This window comes from Chrysemys picta, chromosome 18 (assembly GCF_011386835.1).
Source record: "Chrysemys picta bellii isolate R12L10 chromosome 18, ASM1138683v2, whole genome shotgun sequence".
In the NCBI taxonomy this organism is placed as follows: domain Eukaryota; kingdom Metazoa; phylum Chordata; order Testudines; family Emydidae; genus Chrysemys; species Chrysemys picta.
In genome coordinates this window covers 22436680-22457169 of record NC_088808.1, presented here as the reverse complement: position 1 = coordinate 22457169, position 20490 = coordinate 22436680, and the positions used below count along the sequence as shown (strand labels likewise).

At 43.7% G+C, this 20490-nt stretch overlaps 1 protein-coding gene and 1 long non-coding RNA gene across 9 annotated transcripts in view; one reads left to right on the top strand and one right to left on the bottom strand.

Moving 5' to 3' along the window:
* The window catches only part of LOC112059726 (uncharacterized), a 43912-nt gene extending 27645 nt beyond the window's left edge, over positions 1–16267 (top strand). For 3 of the 5 annotated variants that reach the window (XR_010593675.1, XR_010593677.1, XR_010593674.1), the window contains 2 exons: positions 64–10161; positions 11808–16267. This is a non-coding gene — a long non-coding RNA (uncharacterized LOC112059726). The remainder of the gene's footprint in view (positions 1–63; positions 10162–11807) is intronic. The other 2 variants (XR_002888994.3, XR_010593676.1) reach the window with 2 other exon arrangements.
* The window catches only part of MRRF (mitochondrial ribosome recycling factor), a 21284-nt gene continuing 818 nt past the window's right edge, over positions 25–20490 (bottom strand). For 3 of the 4 annotated variants that reach the window (XM_065572502.1, XM_005299421.5, XM_065572501.1), the window contains exons 2-7: positions 18614–18822; positions 17970–18125; positions 16585–16703; positions 11137–11228; positions 4305–4464; positions 25–1805 (exon numbers count right to left, since the gene is read on the bottom strand). In XM_065572502.1, the coding sequence (XP_065428574.1) occupies positions 1728–1805; positions 4305–4464; positions 11137–11228; positions 16585–16703; positions 17970–18125; positions 18614–18806 (798 nt within the window). In that variant the 5' untranslated portion in view covers positions 18807–18822 and the 3' untranslated portion in view covers positions 25–1727. The remainder of the gene's footprint in view (positions 1806–4304; positions 4465–11136; positions 11229–16584; positions 16704–17969; positions 18126–18613; positions 18823–20490) is intronic. The other variant, XM_024106267.3, reaches the window with a different exon arrangement.

Genomic DNA, 20490 nt, shown 5'->3' with positions numbered 1-20490 from the left:
CCCCTGCTCTGTGCACAAAATAACTTTCCTTTTTTTTTTTTTTTTTGGGTTGTTTATTTAAAGACTACAGAGAACTCGGCGCTGCTCAGAACCGACCGGCCTTTGGAGCAGGGTTACTCCCCAATTCATCATTTCCTCTGTTTATGAAGATAAACTGTGTTCTTGGGACGTACCTGCCGATAATGAGGGGCAGGAAGCTGCTACAAAGCATCCAGCACTTAGAGCAAGTTCTGCTCCCCCGGTGCCCCAAACCGTGCACATGATTCCCATTGGAAACTGAGACCCTGCAGTCGGGGGGGGGGGGGGGGGGCAGAATGTGGCTTTCAGGAGGCGTCTAGCGCTGCGCTTTCGAGTTCTCGTTAGGTGAGTTTAGTGCTGGCCAAAGCTGCTGGATTGACAGCTCGGGAGTTTCAAATCTTCTCTGTATCCACGAAACTGCTACAGCCTGGGCAACAGAAATACCATCCTCCCTGCCCCACCCCTCCCAGCGTGGCTCTCTCTACGCCTGAACGGGTACAGAGTCATCCAGTCTCCTTGGCCTCTCTGCTAAGGGTGCCAACAAACATGAGGCTCACCACGCTGTTCCCCCCGCAACCTGCACCTGATGGTCCACTGCGGACTGGCCTGAGCCCATCAACGTGCCTCACGCAAGCAACTGAGCGTTGTGGTTTTGCTAGACGTAACCGCAGCCTCATTCGGCCACTAGATTTGGGCTGCTCTGCCAGGTGTGCTGCAACCCGTCTGACACACCGTGCTGGGAGCCTTTGCGTGAACAGGGGCCAGGCTGCAGGCAAGCGGTACGTAAACTCTCCTGCAAAGGGAAGGGGATGGAGTGACAGGGAACTGCCTGGTCTGTTTTTTAACATCTGTTTGATTTTATTTTAGCTGAAAACAAATGACCTGGTTCACAGCAGGGCAATGAACATGTGAGTTCCCCTTGATCGCTTCCCTTTCTTCCCCCAGCATTATGGTTAGGGGTAGCTGGAAACCCTGGGAAGGCTCTAGGCAGAGCCTTCAGAATTGAGAGGTACACGGGGCCTTCTCTGAAAGGAGGATCCTGCGAGACCAACCTTCTGCTCAGGGTGGCTGGACTCTAGCTAGTGAAAGCCCTGTTTTTTGAGCACTCCTGTTCCATTGGGACAAATCTATGCAGTGCCCTTGTCCAATGCATGAGTTTCAGCCAAGCCGCCAGGGGGAGACACCTGCAGAATGGCCGGGTGGCCCTGTTTGCTGCTATTGACTTGAAGGCCCCGTCTATACCTGGTTAGCAACACTGATATAGTTACACCAGAGAAACTGACTCTCGTGTAGACAGGCCCTAAGTGGGAATTTCATGGCAGGAAGTGTAAGAAAGAGATCTGCAAAGGGGACAAACATTCACTAATCTGAGCACCCCACCGCTCAGTGCTTTAATGCCATTGGCAGAGAGAGGCTGCTGCCATGGTGAAGGTTGACAACTAAGAGCCATTCCTCAGTTCCTCTTAACCTTATTTTATCCAAATTCAGTTGTCATTGCTTGAATCAATGAAATACAGACTAGATTCCCCCACCCCCAACACTGATCATGGGCCAATTCCCTGAGTAATCACAGCATAACTCTACTCGTGAGGTAGGATCCAGTCCGCCCTGCCAGTCACACTAAGCTGCTACGGCCAAGCATGGAACATTTGGTCTGCGGGTGTCTCAGTCCATAGTCACTGCTGACTGTGTGTCTGTCCAAGCTGCACTCAGCCGAGGAGCTCCTTGGTTTTCCCTGCCAGGAGCTTGTCCATCTCTGCTGCAGTGTCGTCTGCCATTTGCTGGATCTGTAACAACATAACAAGTTAGATCCCTGTAAAGGTGGGACACAGGCAATTCCTAACGCAAAGGAAGCTCAAAGTAACCCCGCAGGCAAAATTCTGTTCTCAGTGTAAATCTGAAGTCAGTGGAATGTTCTTGTTCTTGGAGTAACTGAGACGGGAAGCCAAGTGACTGTGTGTGGAAGATCGGAAATACATTTCACAAGCTGTCAAAACCCCTGACAGATGCATGTTCCCACCAACACAGTAACAGTTGCACGAGGAATGGTCCGAGCACGTGTGTCTCGGAAATAGGCTCTCCTGATTTCTAATCCTAGCTCTGACACTATTTCCTGCTGCAGCCTTGGGCAAGTCACTTCTCTGTGCCTCCATTTCCCCAGCTGTAAAATGACGGTATGTCCAGTGACCTGTGTGACTCCTCCATCAGCATCCAGTTCCCCCTTAGCCAGATCCCGTCAGTGGCTGAATCTCCCACACCCACGCAGCATTTAACCTACTCTCCGTACAATCCATTCCGGTCTCTGAATGGCTCCTAGTGAAAAGCTCTTGGCTGAGACTGACCAGTTGCTCTGCCAAGTCCTTATTTAATAGACCTAACGTGGTGGGACAGACTGCCGGTAAAGGACTCGTCTCCTTACTCACCGTAGTCTTCCTGCTGTTGTAATGAATTGTGCAGCAGCAGCCAGAGTCTGCTAGTGGAAGCTTTTGTTTTTAGTTGCAGATCAAGTACCAGACAGATTTACTCCGCTCTGTCACGGGGAACACAGCACTATTCCCAAAGCCCAGCCCGGTGCTCCAGGATCACGGTAATAAGACCGGAGACAGGCCAACATTTCAAAGGAACCTCCTAAATTGTGCTGGCCAGAGTTGTGCATGCACCTATTTGGGTGCAAAGCCATGTGTAAGTGTGCGATGGGAATTTGCATGTGCAATACAGGTAGAGATGATTGTTGGGCATATACCAGCGCTAGTTATGTGCAAATTTAGGGTCTGCATGCTCCAATCTTACAGGGCCTATTCAGAAGGGTCTAGTATCAATTTGGCCCCCAGTTTTTTAGGATCCCAGGTACGTGGGAGGTGAACTTGCCTTATGTTGAAAATCCCTGGCACAAGCAAAATCTGAGCTGAGACACTACCAGGGCCGGCTCCAGGGTTTTGGCCGCCCCAAGCAGCCCCCCCCCAAAAAAAAAAAAAAAAAAAAAAGCCGGCGGCTATTCGGCGGGAGGTCCTTCGCTCCGAGCGGGAGTGAGGGACCGTCCGCCGAATTGCCGCCGAATAGCTGGACGTGCCGCCCCTCTCCGGAGCGGCCACCCTACGCACCTGCTTGCCAGGCTGGTGCCTGGAGCCAGCCTTGGACACTATCCCACAAATACAAGAAGCCACCTGACTGCTCTGGAAGAACTGGGGTTTGTTTATAACATGCCACCTCTTTTTGCTTGCACAAACTTTTATGCCAGGAAGTGTTTATCAAAGGTGTCCACAGCACCAGCTTTCGGGTACACGGACACATTCAAAAGATAATTCCTGTTTAACCCCAAAGCATCCCCTCCACCGCGAGAGCTAATGCTACCATGGCTTTGTCTACCCCAGGAGCTAGGGACGGGATTCACGTGCTCTCACTAGCTCTCATGGAACCAGTGCGAGTAGAGATAGCAGAGCAAATGCAAGTAGCACAGTGGAGCTCTGTCACGTACAATTCCCCATGGCTTAGCCGTGCCTCCAGCACCACGGCCTGTGTCCCACGACGGCACTGCTGTTTATTCTCGCGCTGGCCCTAGCAGGGAAATCACACCCCTCGCTCACAGTGTAGACGTAACTAAAGTTAACGTCTACCAGCAGCGAGCATGCAAAGGAGTGCTCTCTGCTATATTCCTAGTGCTTACTGCTAACAAACGAGGCCTTAATTCAGCAGGGTACTTAGGCATGTGCCTCATTTTAAGCATGAATAACTGACTTCAGTGAGACTGCCCATATGCTTAAAGTTAGGCATATGCTTGAGTGTCTTGGTGAACCTAGCCACAAAGCCATAGCAGAGTTCAAGGTTACTAACATTTGATTAGTGTTCATTTCACTGTAGTCAATGGAGCAATGTCGACTCCCACCAGCTGAGGATCTGGCCCTATGTGCTCTGCAAAGTCCATGTGCACTTCTGGCATTGCATCAATGACGATGATAAAACTGCCCCTGAAGATTCAAGCAGCAGGGTTGGACTCTGGCCATCCTGCTGCAACAGGCTTGTCAGGCTACTGAAGGTTTGTGGGGACCTTTACTACCCCCTCCCCCTTCAATTTGCACGGGTTCGTGCCCCAAAGTTGACTCTGAGTTTCAGGTTTGAACAAATCCAAAATCGCTCCGCAGAAGGCAGAGGGAGCAGCAGTTATGACTTGTTAAAAAAAGAACACACAAAAAGGGCCATGCCCAACCCAGCCCCAGGCTCCCCTCCAACCCAGCTCCTAACAAGGGGTTCCTGAAATCTGCGGTTTTACTCCTAGGGAGAAAAAATACCTGCTTTTCTACCAGCTTAATGGTGTCTTCAGATACTGTGCTCTTGGCCTTCTTCACGTGGTTCACAGCGTTACTCCGGACCTTTCGCAAGGAGTCCTTAGCCTTGTTCGTAAGCTGTTTGGCGAGTTTGGCCAGGTTTTCACGGTGTTCTCTTGTTACCCTAATCAGGGAGAAGTAAAGGGCGTTAGGGGTAGCAGGGACCTGATCTGTTCCTTGTGATGTTATGCGTGTGCAGGATAAACCGGCAAGCTGAGGAAGTACAATCCACTGATCCTGTCCACGCTGGCCTCTTTCAAACAGTTCCTCCTGGGTCTGGGACCGACACCTTTCAAACTAAGTCATGTAAGTCTCAGGGCTGGAGTGGAAGGCAACAGGCATGGCAGTAGCTTAGGGATTTGGGTCAGATCTTATTACGTTTATGGTTTTCTGTGCAGTGCCTGAAAACCATGCTGAAATGTTTAGGCTTTTCTTTTTTGTGCTGCCAAGGCATCTGCAAGAGTGAAGAGGGAATATCAACCTCAAAACTTGAGACGCTGAGCTGAAAAGTGTAATCCTGCTGTAAAGCTGTGAAGGGGCAGGAGGAAACCCCCTCTCCTCTCCTTGCAACTGCAATAGTCTGAAAAATAGATCTGGGAGCTAGACAGCTTACAGGGTGAATCTCTTTATTCACCCGTTTTCCAGTCATCACTAGCAGGCGGGAACCAGACTGGTATTTCCACTGTATTTAACATGCTGGTTGAGAAGAGACCAATACTGCAACATTTTCTAAAAGAATGATTTCAATTTATTTGTATCCAACTCTAGCAGACCGAGATTTCAAACTCCGCTCCTCACAGTGGGTCAGGCGCTGCAGTCAAACACAGGGAAAACTCCCATGATTCCCCGGTAGCTTCACTTTCTAGATCAGAAAGGAGAAGCAGCTAGGTTCCTGAGCATAAGAATGGGACATTGGAGCTGCAGAGACACTGCCACCCTCAGAGGCCCTGGTCAAGTCATTTAATCTCCCGATGCCTCACTCTCCCGGTGTGGAAAACGGGGCTCTGACAGCACCTATTGTGAGGATTAATTATTTAGCTAATGTTTTCCAAGTGCCTTGAAGATTAAAAGCCTGTTGCAAGCACTACATATCATTAGCAAGAGAATGCCTGTCTGCTAGGGGGAGATATTGCACAATAAACATTTCACAGGAGTGCTTAGAAATTGACTGCAACAGGCTAGGTCACTGCAACATTAAAGACAAGGCTCTTCCTGCACGGAAATCAGGAAATGGGGAGTTAGGGTTCCCACAGCAATGTTAGCTCTGCCTCTTTGCGGGTATTAATTACAAAGAGTCTTTCATTACCCGGCAGTTTCTGAATCCTTTCCTAGCTTGCTCCCTGTCTGATAAGTCACATTCCCTTTGATTTCTTCGCTCAGCAGCCGAGTTGCTCAAGGCAGATGTTTGAGAGGCCCTGACCAATCACAGGCTCACTCATTTATTTCTACCCCAGGTTGGCAGGAGGGAATAAGGACTTTCCAGAGCTGATTATTAAATTATTATTAGGAATGAATTCAGTGTCTGTAGAAAGTGCAGGATTTGACAGACCCGGAGACCATAGTCCAGGCCAGATCCAGTGCAGACAGTGGCAGTGCTAGCGTCATGACTGCACTGCTCTGTGAACGTGCTGCAGCTGTGGTCTGGAGGCAGGTGTTTTGTCTCCATAGCCCTTTGTCTCCTCTGCTGAGCTGTGTCCATGGGAAGGGTGACTGTGGCCATAAGTCTGGTGATGGAGATGCCTGGATGGTGACCAGTTTATTTCACACAGGGCAAACATCTGTCATCTTAGACCTGAGCCTGCATTTGAGCCATTGACCTAGGAGTGAGAAACTATGAATCAGAACACCAATCCTTTCAGGGCTTCTCTTCTGAACATTATGAACCAGAAGTCTTGTGGCCTGTGAAAACAGCCACATACCAAAACAGCACAGTCTGTTCATAAGAATGGCCATACGGGGCTGATCAATGGTCCATCTAGCCCAGGACTGTGTCTTCCAACAGTGGCCAATGCCAGGAGCTTAAGACAAGTGATCCATCCTCTGTTGTCCAGTCCCATCTTCTTACCGTTGGAGGTTTAGGGACACCCAGAGTCTGGGGTTGCATCCCTGACCATCTTGGCTAATAGCCTTTGATGGACCTCTCCTCCATGAATTTACCTAGTGATACTGTTCAGAAATAGGGGTAAATGAGGTCAGATTCCCAGACAGCATTTTCAGGGGAGCATCTCTGGGCATTGGAAATCTCTACATGACTCTTTTCACTTACTTCCCTGCTAGGCAGAGGGTGTGTTGGTCTGTGGCTAGAGCTCCCCACGTGTGGTAGATCCAGTTTGCTATTTGCTGCTCACCTCCCCACATGTGTGAATGTTTTGTGGATCGTGCTGAGGGTATCACTCGGCTGCTCAGGGCTGCTGAACCTTTAAGGAAATGTTTGTTTATGCAGTGCTGCCAGATTTCCTATGCTTCTTGGCACAAGGTCACACATCTCCTTGTCTGTCTTTATTAATGCCCATTTCTGTTTATCAATGCATAGTGACATAGAGCTTTCTTTGTGGGTTTTACATTCCACTGAGATTATATGTAGATTCTGAGCTCCTACCACCAATAATGCTACAAAAATATCTATTGCTTTCAGGCAGCTGCTGCTCCTGCTAAGGAATCCATCAATGCGAGGCTGCTGGTTTTAAAGGCCATCCATCCCCTTGAACGTGGCGATTCTGGCACCAGCTCTGCTAACCTCACCGTTGATCTAGGCACATTTTGTTTTGGACATAGGAACTGTTGTCCCTGTCTCCTCTTTAAAGCGAAGTGCTGCAGGGGAAGCATGAGGTGTCTAATCAGAAGTGGGGAAAAGAGTCAAGGTGTCTGCGCCTTCTCCATCTCCCTTTCACACCAGCCCACAGAACCGGCTCTGTGCTGGGGTGTGGACACTCCCCACCCTTAGAACTCCAGGAGGCTCCTGCTGGGGTGGTGCCGCTTCACATCACCCCCAACATGGAGCTGCGAGCAGATAACCAGGACCAAACCCTGGCTATTTAAACCCAGTATTTTTTTTAAGTGCACAGGGCTCAGATTGCTAGTGATGTCTCCTCTGTGTCTCTTTCCATCAGTAGCCAGTTATCCAAACGCGGCCGCATTTCGATGCTCTCTTATGAGCGTGAGGCACATGCACAAACACAGAGGGAAAAACAACGCGGGCCACTTCTGATCTCCGTTGAAAGACATTTACATTGGTAAGAATGGTTTTGTATCATAAATGCTAGGTATTTCCTGTGAGCGAGAGGGATCAGACAGAGGTACACAGGCGCAACTGGATACTCTGCTTGTATGATTTGAGATACATGCTGAAAGTTAATGTGCAAGATGAATTACCCAGGACTAGGTGAGAATGACATACTCTTGTTATGATGAAAGAACTGGAGTACAAGATTCCAAAACACTTTGTTTTTTCAAATGACATTTCATGAGCCCATCTGCCCCATACTGGGGACTGTGGCTACTTCTTAAAGAAAAGAATTAACGCAGAGTCACTGAACTTTCAAATGACTCACTGGACTTTCAGTCCAGTGTGTGTAAAAATATTACTAATTTGTAAACAACATCTAGTCTCTCACAATAGATCTAAAAAGAGATGGCCCTAGCCATGAGGCAATACCACAAAGGGCACAATGTCAGGGCAGATTTGGCTGAGAAATCAAACTGATAGAAATTTTCTCATGTTTTTTTTTTAAACTTGAACAGAAACTTTTTTTAATACAAATAAACATTGCCCAGGCAGAGTCTGCAACACAAACACTGAAGCAGGCTTGTGCCAGAGGCCCTAAAAGGGAAATTGACATGAAAGTGAAAGTAGACAAAAATAAAGTTGACTAGTCTCTATTTATTGTCTAAGCTGAGAGAAATGCAAAAACAAAACAAATAGAATACATGGAACAGTTCCACAATCTAATTTACTTTTCTCTGTTATAATAATTGCAGGCCGTGATCTTGCAACTGGATTGATGTGGATGCAAAGTTTGACCCACATGTATCTGGTTGCTGGATCAGGACTGAAATTACCGCGGTGTGTTATCAACACCACCTAACATTTCAGAGTAGTTGGATTTTTATTAAAAATGATTCATAGCCCAATAACATCACTTTAAAGGGACACTGTCAAACATGATCAATCACATTTCTGTGTGAAAAGTGGTGTATTTACTATAGGTACAAACAACACTAAAATAGCTCTTTCTGAAGAAAGATAAAAGGAAAATATCTTGGGTTTTTTACTATGCACATTTGACATCACTTTTGCATAGTCAATTTCGCTGCTGTTTCTCTTGACTAGTCAGTGAGTTTTTCCTTTGTAAATATCAGGAAACAGAAAATTTTGTATAAAAACTTAAAGAATTTTAAAAAATCCAGGGCATACTATTTAAAAAGGTACCTTTATCAAAAACTGGATTCTTTAAAAAAGTAATTGTTTTGAAACTAATCAAGTTAACACTGTCTTTTTAAAAGCTAGTTGAACCTGCTAAGAGAACAGGTGGGAAACAGCATTGAATCTGAACTAATGTGGCGACTTGCTGGTCATCTGTCCTCAGTTAGAACTGAGACTGAGACTGAGAGAGAGAGAGAGAGAGAGACTGTGTTCTGTTAAGCTGGGACTCCCTGACCTGCCAAACACCCAGGAAAAATGAAACTAAGAATGACAGCAGTGATACCCCAGAGGGGACGATGAAATAAGCAGGACAGATTTCCTAGTGCTGACCGTATGCGTAGGCAGGCAACACGACTGCAGTCCTCATCTGCAGCACCACAAAAGAAAGCGACAGAACATACACACTTGTTTGACAACACTTTTTTTTTTTTTAAAGGATTTACTGATTTCTGGATTTCTCCTCCCCTGTAATTCATAGTCAAGGGTGACCTGAGTGCCCATTAACAATCAAATTACTGTGTGGCAACCCAAGATCCTAAGCAATTATGAAGATAATAGTGCCCTCCTCTTCTGCCCTGCCACCCCTGAGGAAAGGGGGAAGGGGAGAGAGCATATGAAAAAAAGAGAACCAGCAAATGGAATGAAAATTCCATTCAGCTTCCCTCAAAGCAGCAATTAGAGACTTCTCTGATTGAAATACTTGAAACGCAATGTAATTTCTTTAAGCAGATCTGTAACACGAGCAAACTTTAGTTTGTCTATTCTTATCAAAAGTCACCTACTTGGAAATATACATAATATACGGTAAGATTCCATCAGAGGCCCTTATGCAAGCTGTTCCAGACCATTCTCAGAGATGTGGGCCCTAATTCACTGGGCTTGGAATGCCAATTGTCTGTATTTTTGCAATGTTTAGATCTATCTTACGTACCTATCTGGCCCCCATTCCATAGGACAGTGGTGCCTCACAATCTTTAATTTATAATCCTTACTGCACTCTTGTGAGGCAGGGCTGTTATCCCCATTGTACAGATGAGGACACAGAGAGGCTAAGGGACTTGCCCAAGGTCCCACGAAGTTTGTGGCGGAGCAGAAATTTGAACCCAGGTCTCCCAAGTACTAGGTTAATGACCTAACCACGTATCTAGATCTGTGGAGAAGCATTTTATGGAAGTCAGAATGAATAAAAATAAAGCCATGCTCTGATTGGCCTGTTGGGTTTTTTGTGATGTAATCTGCATAATTAAATCCCCAATAGAACGGAGATACATCACTAATCTTCAGAGCATCCTGACAGGCTGAGGCCGTAACATACACTGATGTCCGCCCCTCCCAGCATCAGCTCTTCTGTGACTGTGGACTTCAATGGGAGATGGATCAGACCCTAATTCATCTCAGGTACACAATGGATATCTGCCCATAACAATGACAGATGTTTTGTCAGAAGCTGGGAATGGGCGACGGGATGGATCACTTGATGATTACCTGTTCTGTTCATTCCCTCTGGGTCACCTGGCATTGGTCACTGTTGGCAGACAGGATACTGGTCTAGATGGACCTTTGATCTGACCCAGTGTGGCTATTCTTATGTTCACACTCCAGTACATTGGTTTGTATCCAGAAGTTAATGGACTTGCTCTGGATTCGTACGGCTATAAATACAGGAACTGTTTCAGCCACCACTGTAATGCAGCTGCCTCTGGGGTAGAACTTGGCGGCTGTTTAACAGCTGCACCACAATACTGCATAGCAGTTTAATGGAAATAGTGAAAGAAGCAGACAATTACAAGTTCCCTCCCTGCCTCCTTGGCCATCACTCCCTCCTGCCACTCCTTCGGCAGCTGGATGATGGTTCATCTCCATGTTACTGATTCATCATTGCATCAATGTGGTTATATTCTGGCGTAACTCCAGTTATTTACAGTAAGGCAGTGGTGAATCAGGCCGTGAACTGGATACTCAATTCAGCTCTCTTAGAAAAGTTAGACTTTAAGGTGCCTGGCCACTGCCTCTCATGCCTTCCTAAATGCAGCGGCCACCCACTGCCCAGCTCCCTTCTGCGCAGGGGGAACTGGAAAACAGCAAGGCGGAGCCCCATGTATCAAAAGAATGGATACTGCAATGCTGGAGAATTCGCAGAAACCTCTGGCTTGACACTTGGAAGAGGTTCCATCAGATATTTCTTAAAGGCTTGGGTTTTTTTAAACCCCAGATGTAGCAATATGGAAAGCGACTGTGTCAAGACCTTACAGTAACCATGCATTCGTATCCTCCGGAGTATATGCACCAGGATCACAAATGAAATCCACTGCAGCCCATTACATCATCTCACATAACCATGAATTTAGACAGACAGTCATTATAATTACTTACTTAGGAACTGGCACCCGAATTATTATCCCATCTACTTCCGGGTTCAGGTTCATTCCACTCTCCCTTATAGCCTTGATAGCTGCAGCTGTATTCTGTAAACCAGATCAAAAGGTAAAAGGAATTAGTAAATAATTATTACCAGATGCCAGAACTCTGTCGATAGCTGGCAATCCATCTCACCAGAACATGGAAACATTTAGTTCTGTTACCAGTACGATCAGGAAGTTACATTGGTGCAGAGTGCTTTGATCAAATGGAATTGCAAACTACGTCCATTCTTGGTACCAGGGTATTAGGGGGCGGGGAGGGGGAGAAAGCAACAACAAAAGAAAACAGTTTTGCTTCTTTGAAACTATTTGAATGGTTTGAGGCAATGCAGATCAAAACCACAATGAATCCCCAAAGGAGAGCCTGGACTGGGGAAAGGGGAGATGAAAGATTCCCTGCCTTTAAAAATTCCAGTTGAATGTTTTACACTAGAAATTGCATACTGCCAATTTAGAAAAGTTACTAATTTAACTCATGCAGCACTACAATCAAGTTGGGTTAAATCCAGACATTAGTTTGTGGCTGAGGAATGCAACCAGTGCTTTTACAACCAGGCTCAGTTGTATTTATTTAAGTGTCTCATAATTTATTATTTTTACTTATTATAACTCTTTCCCTGATAGTTGCTGCGTTCGAGCATCATGTGGCAATGCCAACGTTCCAGTACTGCTTTGAAGGCAAGGTACCTGTACACAGAACAGTGCTGGAAAGTCACTTGGCCCAATACAACAGGTACGCTTGGTAAACAGCAAAGTGATCCAAACCTACCCAACAGCTTCCATGTCACATATTATTAGAGTAAAGACAAACAGGGTTAATATGTTACCTAAAGAAACTGGGCTGATGGGGATGAATCCAGTTGTCTTCAACGGTTCAACACCAGAGCTGAATTTGGCACACAGGGCTTAACAATCCATTTAGATCCTGATTCAGCAGAGTACTTAAGCATTTAAGTATTATGGACTCACTGACCTGTTTGTGTTGTTTTATAGCATCTGTCTGATACACCTCTACCCTGATATAACACTGTCCTCGGGAGGCAAAAAAAATCTTACTGCGTTATAGGTGAAACCGCGTTATATCGAACTTGCTTTGATCCGCCGGAGTGCGCAGCCCCGCCCCCCCGAAGCACTGCTTTACCGCGTTCTATTGGGTCGCGTTTTATCAGGGTAGAGGTGTACTAGTATTGTCTCGAATGCAAAATAAAGTCAAGTCAAAAGAGCACAAGAGAAAAACACTGAGAATGGACCCAAGCACTCAGGTGCTTGAAGCTAAGCATGTGCTTAAATGCTCTGCTAAATCAGGGCTTTAGACACTATATGTAATAGCCACTTCCCTTATTAAAATTCACCAGTAAGAGAACTCCTTGAGGGACCCACTATAATGTTAAAGGGACCTGCCTGGCCTCATCAGAGCACAGATCCCCTTCTACACAGGTTATTCTCAAATGCATACATCTTTTGCTTCATTTTATCTCTGTATGATCCATGAAAGACAAACCTGCCTCTTAACAAAAATTATCCCTTTCAAATGCAAGGTTTGGTTACAATCCTCTCTATCCCATGAGATGTGGTGTAGCATCTTGGGAAGCATATAATCCGTTCTTTTTTAGTATAGCATTTGGAGATCTGATGTTATAGAGGAAGGATTCAAAGAGTGTGTCTCATATTCAGAAACAGCAAGCATTAACTGTCCCATTTGAAAGCAACCCGATCAATCCCAAACTGGACTTTTGTTGGGTTCCAGTGTTCAGCGATTTCTGATCATATAGTCAAACACTATGGTCATGTTATAGCTAAAATTAGTCGAAACAATAGTAAAGAATAAAATTGTCAGACACATAGAAGAACATAAAATTGTTGGGCAAAAGTCAACATGGTTTCTGTAAAGGGAAATTGTGTCTTACTAATCTATTAGAGGTCAACAAACATGTGGACAAGGGGGATCCAGTGGACATAGTGTACTTAGATTTCCAGAAAGCCTTTGACAAGGTCCCTCACTAAAGGCTCTTAAGTTGTCATGGGATAAGAGGGAAGGTCCTCTCATGGATTGAGAACTGGTTAAAAGACAGGGAACAAAGGGTAGGAATTAATGGTAAATTCTCAGAATGGAAAGGGGTAACTAGTGGTGTTCCCCAAGGGATGGTCCTAGGACCAATCCTATTCAACTTATTCATAAATGATCTGGAGAAAGGGGTAAAAAGTGAGGTGGCAAAGTTTGCAGATGATACTAAGCTGCTCAAGATAGTTAAGACCAAAGCAGACTGTGAAGAACTTCAAAAAGATCTCACAAAACTAAATGATTGGGCAACAAAATGGCAAATGAAATTTAATGTGGATAAATGTAAAGTAATGCACATTGGAAAAAATAACCCCAACTATACATACAATATGATGGGGGCTAATTTAGCTACAACGAATCAGGAAAAAGATCTTGGAATCATCGTGGATAGTTCTCTGAAGACGTCCATGCAGTGTGCACAGGCGGTCAAAAAAGCAAACAGGATGTTAGGAATCATTAAAAAGGGGATAGAGAATAAGGAGAATATATTATTGCCCTTATACAAATTGATGGTACACCCACATTTTGAATACTGCGTACAGATGTGGTCGTCTCATCTCAAAAAAGATATACTGGCACTAGAAAAGGTTCAGAGAAGGGCAACTAAATTGATTAGGGATTTGGAACGGATCCCATATGAGGAGAGATTAAAGAGGCTAGGACTTTTCAGCTTGGAAAAGAGGAGACTAAGGGGGGATATGATAGAGGTATATAAAATCATGAGTGATGTGGAGAAAGTAGATAAGGAAAAGTTATTTACTTATTCCCATAATACAAGAACTAGGGGTTATCAAATGAAATTAATAGGCAGCAGGTTTAAAACAAATAAAAGGAAGTCCTTCTTCACACAGCGCAGTCAACTTGTGGAACTCCTTACCTGAGGAGGTTGTGAAGGCTAGGACTATAACAGCGTTTAAAAGAGAATTGGATAAATTCATGGAGGTTAAGTCCATTAATGGCTATTAGCCAGGATGGGTAAGGAATGGTGTCCCTAGCCTCTGTTTGTCAGAGGGTGGAGATGGATGGCAGGAGAGAGATCACTTGATCATTACCTGTTAGGTTCACTCCCTCGGGGGCACCTGGCATTGGCCACTGTCGGTAGACAGGATACTGGGCTGGATGGACCTGTGGTCTGATCCAGTACGGCCGTAATTATGTAAAATGTCATTTTATCTGACATTTTGTTAGCAAACTTCCATCATGCCCTGTCAATTTATTTCATTCTTTAACATAGGCAATAACAGAAGAAAACTAGCCTTGATTTTTTTTCTAACAGTATTAAGTTTTCTTAAAATAGTGCTGCTGTTTCTGTTCCTCTTTTCCTATCATTAACTTTAGCTGCAGGCTACTACAATAGATTGTAGTTACAATGTGCATCATTTATCCATCAAGGCACTCCTTGAAACTGTGTTGTATTTGCATGCAAACGAACATTGTGTCAACTTGGTGTAAAACACAATCGCTAGCATTTAAGCGGACTTAAAAGTTAAGAAATGCTAAAGACATTGAGAACAGAGAAAACCTCTAGTAGATTAGCGCAGCATTTTAAAGCCATAAACATGTGATGTTATAAACCAGTGTCTGGGCTATGGGAAGGAAATGCTCAGTTAAAGCAATATTGTTTAACATATACATTGGCTGAGACAGAGGAAGGGGAAAAATACAATATTACCCCCACCCTGTTCCAGCAAATGAACTATTCCTGTTAGATGTTTTGTGAGTTTTTTGTTTTTCTGTTTTTTCTAAACCTTGCACGTGACTAAGGCAAACGGGGTTTGGCCCAGGGGGTCCACTTCCACTGTGCTTTTCTCTCACATGCTCTTTTGACATAATGTTTATTCTTTGTTTGATACAATGCAAGCACCAGACAGATGCTGTAAACAATACATCCAGGTCAATACATGCATGAAGTTATCTTGGTATTACCCATCCTCCTACATCCAAGCAGTAGCCCCAGGTTATTTCTATCAAACAGATTACATAACAACCTCAGCTGGAGAAGTGTATAGTCAAGAGTTAAGTGGTACCTGGTTTGGGGAATAACTAGATTTGGGGCGATGATACAGAGAACGATATTCCATTTCTAGGCATTTGGTTCAAAGCCATTCTCACTTCCTCACTGCAGATAGGCTGAGTCCCACAATGACTTATTCAAACCTTCTCATCTGTACACTTTAGGGGTTCAGCTCTAGTGGGACCTAGATCTGAACAGCTCACAGGATTGGACCCAGAATTCTTGAAAGTTATCATGCACTGGATACGTTTTAAGAAGCCCTGTGGCATCAAGTGCCCTATAACGACCTCCTTGGAGACTTTGCTGGCTTAATTAATTGGGAGAAGCCTTTGAAAAATAAAGATAGATAAATGTTGGCAATCATCCAGTTCTAGAGCTGGGGCAATGGCTGACCCTGTGCCCGCTAATACTAACAAGGATCTATAGAGGTCAATGAGACACTTTACAGTCACTTTTCTGAGCAAAAGCCCTCTCTGTGGCACTGATAATGGTGGAAATTAAATGCCCAACTTTGCTCCACTATGGGAGTGGCACAATCTATTCAGAAGTGGATATGCTACTTTTGCCACAAACTTTCAGAGGCTGACATTGACACAAGTGAAAGACAAATAACTTTCATAGGCGTTCCAGTCCTCTACCACCATGTAATGGTTTCATGATATAGACTAGTCTTCATCAGGAGCTGGGCTGGCATAAATAGCAGGATAAGTTCTAGCATTCTTACTGTATGCATAATTCCCGAGTCAATGGGAGGTTTATATGTGTGCAAAGAGTGCTGTATGTGACACAGATACTGGAGAGGGAAAGACCTTTTAGGCCATGGCAAAGCAGAATTTTCCTCCATATTATATTATCTCTAGCTTTATTCAGGCCAGTTTTAAATGACTCAAGTGATAGGAGACTATTCCACAAGGCTAAAAGAGCTCTCTCAGGATTTTTTCCCCGATACTGTGCCAAATTCAATCTAAGCATCATGTAGCAATGGCAACATTCCAGTGCTGCTTCAAAGGTGAGGTACCCAAAACACAGGACAGCACAGGAAAGTCAACACATACACTCAGTAGTGAAACATTTAGTTCTGTTACTGTCAGATCAGGAAGTGACGCTGATGCAGAATGAAGTCAATAAGAATTGTGCTAATTCTACTGGAGTGGAATTTGCCCATTCAGTCTACATTTTCCTTTGCTCAGTTTCATCTTATTATTCCTGCAGTAATTATACTCCTTTTGGTTTTGAAAGGAGATAAAAAGCTTATGCCTCTGAGCTGCTCAGTCCCCTTTTCCTTCCATTTGGATCTGCATATCCCTTCAATCATGTCCACGTACCTCTGGAAAACTAGCCATATTTACTACAATGAGCTGAGGAGATTTCAGCGAGATTTGTCCAAGCTGGTTTAATGGAAACTTTCCATCTTTTGTTGTCACGGTTATATGATCAAGAGCACCTTAAAAATAAACCAAAATAACAATAGTATGTCAATATTACACAGCACTTTTATGTTTAAAAAAACTGAACAGCATTGCAATTACAATATGCATTCATACTCCTACTTCTTCATATTATGCATACAGACATTAGAAGAAAAGACAATATATTTTTAAAATAGGTCTGTTCTTCCCTTGCAGAACAAGCAGTCCTATTCGTATTTATACATCCTTGCAATCCAAACTTCATAGGATTATGCTAGTTCATGAAAACCAGAAAGTGAAACTCACTAGTTCATTTTTCATTGCCAGAATGAAAAAGGTAAACAACGAACATAAATAGTAAAGTGGAAATTATGTATTTAAAATTCTTGCAATATAAATTATCTAAGTTCTTATAACACAAGTAAAGGAGATTTTATATGATTTTTAAAGTGGTGGTGTTCCTCTATGCCCCCAGATTCTTTACTAAGTCCCCACAGGAGGTGCAGTTCACTGTCTAATTTAAAGTATTTTATTTCACTCTAAGATCCCCTTAATCTGCTTTGTAGTTTCTGCTGCAAAATGTTAACAGGCCAGAAAGCACAAGGGAGACGGGGCACTTTATCAGTATGATTTAAAAAAAAATAACTGAGGTTAAAATAAATAGTTAAGCAATTGAGCTGCACATTCTAACTCCATTAGAGACTGAGTTAGGGGTGGTGAATGATCCGTATTTGGCCATTGTTTAATGTTAAGTTTTCTCCCTGAAACTGGATACGCATTACAAATGTGTGTATCCAGTGTGCTAGAGTAACTGTAGCTTGGTCAAATATATTCACGTTTCTTTATGAACACAAAATTCACTAAGTGAATAGGGTTTGTAAAGGTCACTAACCACAAATATGCATTGCAGAAGAAGTCTGTATATGCCAGACACCAGCCTGATGGCAATTTCCAAAAGGCTAATTTAATGGCAATTGGATTTTTCCTGCCCTACTGCACCATTAGCTGACAACTTGCTTCTTCATCACATCTGCAAACAGTTCAGTTAGACATTTTTGACATCACCCACTTACAAAAGCCATTTTCAGGAAGTTATTAACAAAAATGGATTCTTCCTGGTCAAGCTCAGGGTGAAGAAAGTCTTTAGTTGGGGATCTCAAGGTTGCAGTAATTGGGTGCTCAGTGAGTAACTCAATAAAAAGAAAATCAACTTGCAGAAAATGAAAGACACAGATCTGGGCTGGAAAGGCTCAGCGGATTTATTTATATACAGTAAAGAATTATACAAGCAAGTTACTGACCTGGTGAGGTTCTTATATTGAGATTTTTCCCAAATTCTTCCTTAAGGACTTCCACCACTGCCTGCATTTCACCATTTACCTCCCCTAGACTGATAATATCTTCAACTAAGGCAGCATTGATATTCACTCTGGCTTGGGTCTCCCCTTTACTTTTAGCTGAAAATTTAACACACAATTAATTTCTATACCACTGACAATACCATGGTCTTTTACTGAGTAATCACATTAGAAAACAAAATAGTGCTATTGCAACTATTTCAGATTAGTAACTGGAGTTTAGCATAAATTGAAATATATTTTTAAGATGGTAAATGATGAGCCTGTGATCCGAAATGTATTTGCACATCATGCTCTGTGTGTTTTGTAACACTAATTCCAATGGGGAACATGAAGATTGCTAATTAATGACCTGATCCTGCAAAGATCTCTACAGGTGTGGACTCTTGTGGGATTCCTTTCAGGATCAGGGATTAATGGCCTTACTCGTGCAAATAGTCCGCGCAAGGACTAAAAATATTAGAGAGTTTTGAAGAAAATAAAATGTTCTGGTTACCAAAATAAAGGTACTTCCCAGAGAAAACGAGGTGGAAGGGGATACATAATTAGGAAGTGGCAAATTCTAGTAAAAAGGCTTTTTTCTTTACCTTTGGCTTTCTTGGTAGCTAGATGTCTGGTCAGCATTGTCTGGTGGACCACGCACTGCCTGCAGCCATTCAGCATCAGAGCTGTATGCCTCAAAGGTACTTGCAGGGGTGGCCTTACTAGTCCTGAGAGAGAATTATGAAGCAGGGGAGGTAGCTGACGGAGACACCTTAATGCCATGGCCATGGCATACATCTACTCTTTCATTCGCCTGGCAAAGAGGAAAAATAGGAGATACAAGAACAATCCTCCACAATCATCGTATAAAAATGGTTTCAAGTTTAGTATCAAACTGTCAGTCCATGATAATGATCAGAGGACAACAGGCCTGCTTCTGGTCCTAATGAATCAAGTCAGTTTTGCTGCTGATTTCAATGGCAGGATGACTGGATCCAATATACTCGTATAGCATTAATATCGACATCTGCCAAGGAGATGTGGAGGCTGCGTTAAGAAGGAAACTCTAAACGCAGGTATGAAACCACATTTTTGACAAGATGCTCTATTTATATGTCAATTGAATACAGATTTAAACACAAAATTCGGTGGCACAAAATTTGAGACTCTAGAATCCCTTGGTCTCCTTCCTGTTTTTAAAATAATGACTATTTATTATTTGCATGGCAGTAGCACTTAGGCCAGGGCCTTATTGTGCTAGGCACCGTATAAACAGAACAAGACCCTGCCCCAAAGAGTTTGCAATCTAAATATAAGATGAGACAACAGGTGGATATAGACAGATGGTGGAGCAAAGAAACAATATTGTTCAACATGACGGGCAGTGGTATCTTATTCACCCCTATACACAGGAATCATTTCACCCACCACTGAAATGCAGCCACCTCTGAGATGCTCAGATACTCAGGTGATGTAGCCCTTATAAGCTGCCTCCTTAGCCTTTTAAAAATCCTTAAATAAACCCTACCTCTGCTGTAAAGTGTACAAATCATGACCATCTGGCACTGCTTAGACAAATGGCAAGCATTAAACTGCTTTTGTTACCTCATCCTCCCACGCACCCACACCCCTTATATTAGGCAGGTTTAAAACAAACAAAAGGAAGTACTTCTTCACATAACACACAGCCAACTTGTGGAACTCATTGCCAGGGGATGTTGTGAAGGTCAAATGTATAACTGGGTTTAAAAAACAATTAGATAAATCACGGAGGGTAGGTCCATCAATGGCTATTAGCCACGCTGGTCAGGGATGCAAACCCATGCTCAGGGCAACACTAAACCTCTGACTGCCAGGAACTGGGAGTGGATCACTCTATAATTGCCCTGTTCTGTACACTCTCCCTGAAACTCTAGCACTGGCCACTGTCAGAGACAGGATACTGGGCTACATGGACCATTGGTCTGACCCACTATGGCTGTTTTTATGTTTCTTTTGTCCAACTTCTGCATCCTCTGTGACATTTGGATTCTAAGTTCTCTGGGAGCAGGACTGTTTTCTCTGTTACTTGTTGTCTTGTCTTTACAGCACACAATACAACAGGGACCATTTGTCCGAGCTCCCACAAAACAAGTGAATAATAATAATACACTACTGCCAACCCCACGCATTTGAATATTATGAGATTGTCTTAAAAATATGATTTTTTTATAAATAATAAATGTGGGGTTCCTTTTATTTGCCGCCTTGCTTTTGAACCTCTAGGGTACAGATAGGTCAAATTTTCAAGCATTTTTCTGCAACCAGGAGGGCCATGATCCTTTTTAAAAAAAATTAAATGACAGCTGGGATTCTCCTGTATTCACACGAATCCAGGAGCTGAGACTTATGTAAAAATAACACCTATTGCAAAACCGAACAATTGTGAGAACTGGCAACACTGAAGACGGAAAGACAGAGTAGGATGTGGTGGCAGGTTAGT